This window comes from Trypanosoma cruzi, genomic scaffold (genome assembly GCF_000209065.1).
Source record: "Trypanosoma cruzi strain CL Brener 1047053516809 genomic scaffold, whole genome shotgun sequence".
Lineage (NCBI taxonomy): Eukaryota > Euglenozoa > Kinetoplastea > Trypanosomatida > Trypanosomatidae > Trypanosoma > Trypanosoma cruzi.
The window spans coordinates 10,706-17,077 of NW_001849289.1; the positions used below are offsets into that span (position 1 = coordinate 10,706).

The following is a 6,372-nucleotide window of genomic DNA, read 5'->3' on the forward strand; positions in this document are numbered from 1 at the left end:
TCGGGTCTGCGGCTCGTGCGGTCCGTGCTGGTTGTCTCCGGCGTGGCCCTCGTGACCGTGATGACTGGTGGGCGGACGGTGGTGGTGGACGGCGTCGTGCTGGAGCTCGTCGGCGGCGGTGTCGCGCTGGACGCGGCTGTGTTCGGTGGCGAATATGCGTTGTACGCGATTGCGCGCGTGGTGGCGTCGGAGGGCGCTGTGCTGCGCGTGTCTGGGAGCCAGGTGTACGCCGCGCATGGATTGGTGTTCGACAGCGGGGTGGAGGCCAACGCGTCCGCCGTCGTGGTGAATGACAACGCCGGTGTGCTGACGGATGGCGCGCTGCTGGTGCTGCGGGAGACGGTGTCGTTTTTGTCCGGGTCGTGGCTGTCGGTGCGCGGCAACAGCATCAGCGGCAGGCTCCTGTCGGTGCCTCCCAACCCGCGCAGTGTGGAATTTTTGCAGAGCACGCTGACGTTTCACAAGAACGCTGGCAGTGGGCCCGTCGTGATGGACGGCACCGTTGAGCTCGGGAGCGCCGGCCGAAGGTTCGTCGTGGGGTGCCTGACGCTCAACGGGCAGGCGCTGCAGCCGATCAACTACAGGTCCGCCGGCATCATCGGGAAAGTTCGCCCCGTGGCGTGCAGCGTGTGCGACGCCGACGTGAGCTGCTTTGCTGCTGCGACGAGGGCGATGTCGGAGTCGTGCGGCTGCCGCTGTGCTGAGGGCGGGTACGGGCGCGACTGCCTGCCGGTGTACCTGCCGCGCGTAGACGGGTGCAACCGCACGCCCGAGAAACCGCTGCTGAGCCACACGGCGACGCTGACGGCGACGCGCAGCCTGACACAAACGTGGACGCCAACAGCGCCAACAACGAGCCTGAGCGCGACGCGCTACAGTCCGACGAACTACGGACCGACGGAGACGCCGCAGGTGACGGAAACGGAGACGCTGCTGCCCACGCCGATCCCGGCAGCGTCGGCTACGGCGACGGAGCCGCCGACCGCGACAATGACGGCATCGGAGTCACTGCCGACCCCGGCAGCGTCGGTTACGGCGACGGAGCCGCCGACCGCGACAATGACGGCATCGGAGTCACTGCCGACCCCGGCAGCGTCGGTTACGGCGACGGAGCTGCCGACCGCGACAATGACGGCATCGGAGTCACTGAGCATGAGCCTGTCGGTGAGCAGCACGCCGTGGTGGAGCGACGTGGCGTGCCCGACACTCACCATGACGACGACGGCGGCTGGTGGTAGCCTGACGCAGAACGACATCCGCGGCGGTGGGAGCGCCGTCCCGACATGGCTGATGGTGGCGCTGCCGCCGCCGTTCCGGTGGGCACGCGACCCGCAGCTCGGCACGCACCTGAGCTTCGTGCCGGTGTCGACGGTGCAGCCGACCGGCTTTGGTGGTCCGTGGGGAGCGATGCTGAGCAACGCGACGTGGGAGCGCAACGCGACGAATCCGTCTACCGTCCTGGAGCTGGCTGTGCCCGTGCACCGCAGTTACTTCATTGGTGCCGACGAGACGATAGTCATTCGCTGCGACGCTGTGGCGGTGTTTGGCGGCTGCAACGGTGCGCTACTTGGGTCTTTCACCATCGCGTCCAACACGCCGCCCGCCGTTGCCAGCGCCCTCTCGGCGATCACCGGCGTTGTTGCGGGTGCGACGGCTGTTGCCGTGGTGGTGACCGGCGGGCTGGGCTCCATCCTGGAGATGCAGGCACTCGGCGTGTTTGCGAAAATGTCATGCGCCTCGGCGCAGGAGCGTGCGAGCACCGTTGCGCTGCCGTACTTCCTGTCGGTGTTCGCTGCCCTTGACCCGCTGTGGATGGTGGTGGGCAACGCGCTGCTCGCTGCTGTGTTCGGGTGCGTGCACTACGGTGTGACGTCGGCCTTCCAGCGGTGGCGCGGCGTGGACGCGGCGAGTGCGTGGGCGGCGATGCGCTTCCCGAGCCTGACGTACGTCGTGGCGCACGCGATGCACCTCGGCATCTTCTTCGGCTCCGTGTTCGCACTGGCGATGCCCGGCGCCCGCGTGCAGCACTACGTGATCGGTGTCGTTGGCGTGCTGTACGGTGTGGCGTTCCCCGCTGGCGTGTGCTACTTGATTGCCCGCCACACGGGCGCGAGCTTTACGAAGTACTGGCAGTTTTCGAGGAAGCCGCTGCACGAGCGCCTGCTGTACCCCGTCGGGTATTGGCACCCCGCGGCGCAGCAGCGGATGTACGGCGGCATGCTGACGAACATGAAGGGCAGCTACGTGTACTGGTGCGTGTTCCAGCTGTCGGTGCTGTGTGTGGTGGGCCTGATTGCGGCTGTGCACCCGCCCGTGGGAGTCTGCCACGTCCTGTACTTCTGCATGGCTGCTGTGCTGCTTGCGGGTGCGGGCGTGGTTGCCTTCACGAACATGATGCGCTCGGCCTTTCTGACGGTGATGCGCACGGCGAGCTTTGTGCTGCTTGCGGCGCTGTGCCTGACCAGCGCGGTCAACCATCTTGCGCCCAGCGACGGCGGAGCGAGGGCGTACGCAGCATTTCTGATGCTGCTGACCTCTGTGCTGCTTGCGGCCACTGTGTACTGTGCGGTTTTGTGGTACGTGGAGGACCACCACTGGCAGGAACTGCGCGAGCCACAGCGTGGCGAGCTGGATGCGCTGCTGCACGATGACGAGGAGAGCGACGAAGAGTTGCGGAAGCACCACGACAGGACATCATCATCGTACGCTTCACGCACCGCCGGCGCGTCGTCGTACCGACCACCCGCACCGCCGCAGTGGGAGCGCATAATTGGTAGCAACGACCGCAACCCAGATACCATTGACCGTCAGCCGCAGCCACTGGCAGTCGACACCCACTCCAACGCATTAAGCTTCCTGGACCGTGCATCAACTACACGCGGAAGCGTGAATCACGCTATCCTGTGACATGCGCCACGTGAAATTTGTGTGCGGTGCTGGCCGATGGGGGGAGATGGCGCGGGGCCACGGCTGCTGCGCACCACGGCCAGTCATTGTATGGCGCACCGACAGTGTCGTTCATTTTTGTTTTCATTGGTGCTTTTCTATTGTCTTTCTTTTCTGCCAGTGTTCATTTGATTGTCTTGTAATTTCCAGCGATTGTATGAGATTTTGTCCATAATTTTATTTTATCTTTTCTAGTTTACACCAAATTTACAGTGTTTGTTTTGTAATTCTTTCTCGTTTCTCTTGTCACTCTGTGATCCGCCACCACCAGCAGCCGCTGCGTGTATATCGCTGCGTGGAAGTGGCGGGTGTGCGGTGCTGGCCGATGGGGGGAGATGGCGCGGGGCCACGGCTGCTGCGCACCACGGCCAGTCATTGTATGGCGCACCGACAGTGTCGTTTATTTTTGTTTTCATTGGTTCTTGTCTATTAATTCTTTTCTGCCAGTGTTCATTTGATTGTCTTGTAATTTCCAGCGATTGTGTGGGAGGCTACGCGTTTGTGGCTTGGCTGCTGCAGAAGTGCGCGCTTGGGTGTTGGAGCCCGCTGCATGCATTTTTTTTTTTTCGTGTGGCATCAGGTGGTGTGTGCTGTCCCGAAGTCCTGCCTCTCTCCTCCTGCCTGTTTGTTTTCCGTCCGCTGTGGCACTGCGGTGCACGGGCGAAGTAGTCGTCTGGATTCTTTTGTGATGCATCGCATCTCACGCTTTGCTGCGCAGTTGGTCATGGAGGACGAAGTTGTGCCACGACGCGTGGGGATGATGCCAGCCGCACAGAGCGCAAGGAGGACGTTGTGACGCCGTGGGGTGTTGCCGCCACGGGCCCGAGGGGTGTGGACTATGACCGCGTCCTCGCACTATTCGGGTCGGAGCCCGTTGATGAGCCCCTTCTGCAGCGGCTGGAGGAAACATGCAACGGACGGGGGGAGCACGCGCAGGCAACCAGCACCGCACAAGAGGAGGCGGGACGAATGGCATTGCTCCATTTTTCCGCCGCGGCATTGTCTTCTCCCACAGGGATTTTGGAACCGCCCTTGACTGCGTGCGTGCGTCCTTTGCGACGGGGACACACCGCGCGTACTTGTACACTGGCCGTGGACCGAGCGCGCAGTCGATGCACATTGGCCATGTCATACCGTTTTTATTGACGCGGTACCTGCAGGATGCGCTCGGTCTTCCGTTGGTGATTCAGATAACCGATGATGAGAAGCACTTCTTCCGCGACATTCCCGTCAGCGGGGAGAGGGCGAGCGGGTTGGTGGTGGAGAACATAAAAGACATCATTGCCTTTGGCTTCGATCCACGCAAGACATTTATATTCCGCAACACGGTGCACATGGGGGACATGTACCCAACTGTCGTGCAGGTGCAGCGCATGTTGACGCTGAGCGCTGTGAAGAATACATTTGGCCTGAAGGATAGCGACAATGTTGGAAAGGCAGCCTTTCCAGCGGTGCACGCCGCGCCGTGTTTTAGCAGTGCCTTCCCCCGTGTGCTACGACGGCTAGCTGGGGACCCGCCGCTGAAGTGCATCATTCCCTGTGCAATTGATCAGGACCCTTTTTTCCTCCTGGCACGCAACGTCGCGCCGCGTATGAAGTGCTGCGCCCCCGCACTGCTGCACACAAAGTTCCTCCCCGCACTGAAGGGAGCGCAGTTCAAGATGAGCAGCAGCGCCGAGGGGAACGGAGTCATCACACTACACGACACGGAGCAGGAGGTGCGGAAGAAGGTGCGCAAGGCCTTCTCTGGTGGGGGTGGCACGTTGGAGGACATGCGTGCGGAGGGTGTCAACCTGCACGCAGACGTGGCGTACCAACTCATTCGGTTCTTCTGCCCCGACGACAATCTCCTCGCGGAGGTGACGTCGAAGTACAGCAGGGGTGAGATGAACAGCGCCGAGGTAAAGGAACTCGCCGCGGATGTCGTTGTGCGGCACTTCTTGTCGGGGTGGCAGGCGCGGCGGGCTGGCGTCACAGATGCCGACGTGGAACAGTTCTCCGGCATCCGCAGCATTCTTCTGTGAATGCCGGCAGGAGGGAGGAAGGGATGATGGGGGAGAGAGGGCGCACATGCAACGGGAGTGGTGTGGCTGACTGTGGTGTCCGTGAAGATGATGCATTTAGGTGGGGGCGTGCTGGTTGTTGTGGTACCCACCGCGTATATTTGTTTGCTGTGGCTTCTGCTGGACTGCACGTGAACGCCTGGTGTTCCCCTTGCAGTTGTACAACAAGTATTTTAGACCAACAGTAGATAGGGGACTATTAGGCTGCAATGGGGCGGGGGCCGCACCACGATGGCACGTGCCACGGGAAGGAGGGCCGCGGGGTTTTCCGAGGGAGAAGGGGTGCGACACGACCTTACGAAAACGTTGATGGGTGCGGCATTTGCTGCGGGGATTGTTCAGGAGATGTAGCGGACGCTTCTGCCGCCAGGGGCTATGCCACTCGGGCACGTGACGCGCTGCGGTTCCCAAACGTGTGGTGAGCGTCTGGCGAGACACGTTGCGTGCGCTGCCGGAGGGAAGGGCCGCTGCTCTGCAAGACTATTTGAGCACTACGGGGCGCACCGCATGCTTTGATGGTATTCTGCGGGAATGTGGACACCTCGTCGACCACGGGCCCCGTGAGACACTGAGGTTCTACGCCGTTACCTGCCGTGGTGCGACCCCGCATGAAGGCCTCTGTGCCGATCCCGCGAGCAGCATGGCGGCACTGCAGTCCTTCGGTCTTGACGTTGTGACGCCGCAACCGGCAGTAGAGCTGGGGACAGACGAATACGCAGCCCTGCGAGACGGCATGGCGCGTCGTCTTAACCGTGAGGGTGCGGTGGTGAACGGCTGCAACGAGGCGGGGGTTGTTGTGCGGATGTGGAGGCAGCGGTCCCACGCATACGCAATGGAGCGTGCGGCGCAGGAGGCCATCGTCACGCACCGTTTGTGCGGTGTGGCGCTCCGCTCGAGGCTCGCAGGCAAGCTCGCCGGGCTGCCAGAGGAGGTGCGCCGGTGCCTCGGCGACTGGGAAGCGGAACGCCTCGAATATCTTGTGCGGTTTGCAGCGTGGCTGCATGTGACGGGGCGGCAAACGGCGCGAACGGACCTCAGCGGGCTGCAAGACCTGCGCCGCCGATGGATCACGCTGCAAGTCCACTTCACGCAGTGTGTCGCCGCCGATGCGCACGTGCGGTCCCAAGTGAAGCACTGCGAGCCGTCCGGTGACGACGCCGTCACCAGCGACCCCGACGCTGTCGTCTGCGTTGGTCCGCAGGGCTGCGGCAAGTCCACATTCTCCCGCACCCTGTACGCTCCGCTGCGCCAGGCAGGGCTTTCGCCATGCTGGATCAACCAAGACGAGGCCGGGGGAAGGCGGCAGTTTCTTGACGCCATTCGGCGCGCGCAGCGAGGGGCCACACGCACCTAACATCGACAA

General features: G+C 62.8%; 3 protein-coding genes across 3 annotated transcripts, besides 2 other annotated features; all 3 read left to right on the forward strand.

The window, feature by feature from the left end:
• Tc00.1047053510671.10 (dispersed gene family protein 1 (DGF-1), putative) lies at positions 1–2,907 on the forward strand (the record flags this gene model as incomplete). Its single annotated transcript, XM_799536.1, has 1 exon — positions 1–2,907. A coding segment is annotated over one exon (2,907 nt), but the record flags the coding sequence as incomplete, so codon positions are not given.
• Positions 1–3,513: a sequence feature (areas merged during assembly that could not be assigned to a particular haplotype. This can correspond to areas where the two haplotypes were merged or to regions with more than two copies in the genome that were merged during assembly.).
• Positions 3,514–6,372: a sequence feature (heterozygous, non-Esmeraldo-like haplotype).
• Positions 3,855–4,970, forward strand: Tc00.1047053510671.20 (tryptophanyl-tRNA synthetase, putative; the record flags this gene model as incomplete). The annotated part of the gene is made up of 1 exon (XM_799537.1): positions 3,855–4,970. One exon carries the CDS (start codon positions 3,855–3,857, stop codon positions 4,968–4,970), a length of 1,116 nt encoding a protein of 371 aa, XP_804630.1.
• On the forward strand, positions 5,650–6,363 carry Tc00.1047053510671.31 (hypothetical protein, conserved; the record flags this gene model as incomplete). The annotated part of the gene is made up of 1 exon (XM_799538.1): positions 5,650–6,363. The coding sequence occupies one exon, from the start codon at positions 5,650–5,652 to the stop codon at positions 6,361–6,363; it is 714 nt and encodes a 237-aa protein (XP_804631.1).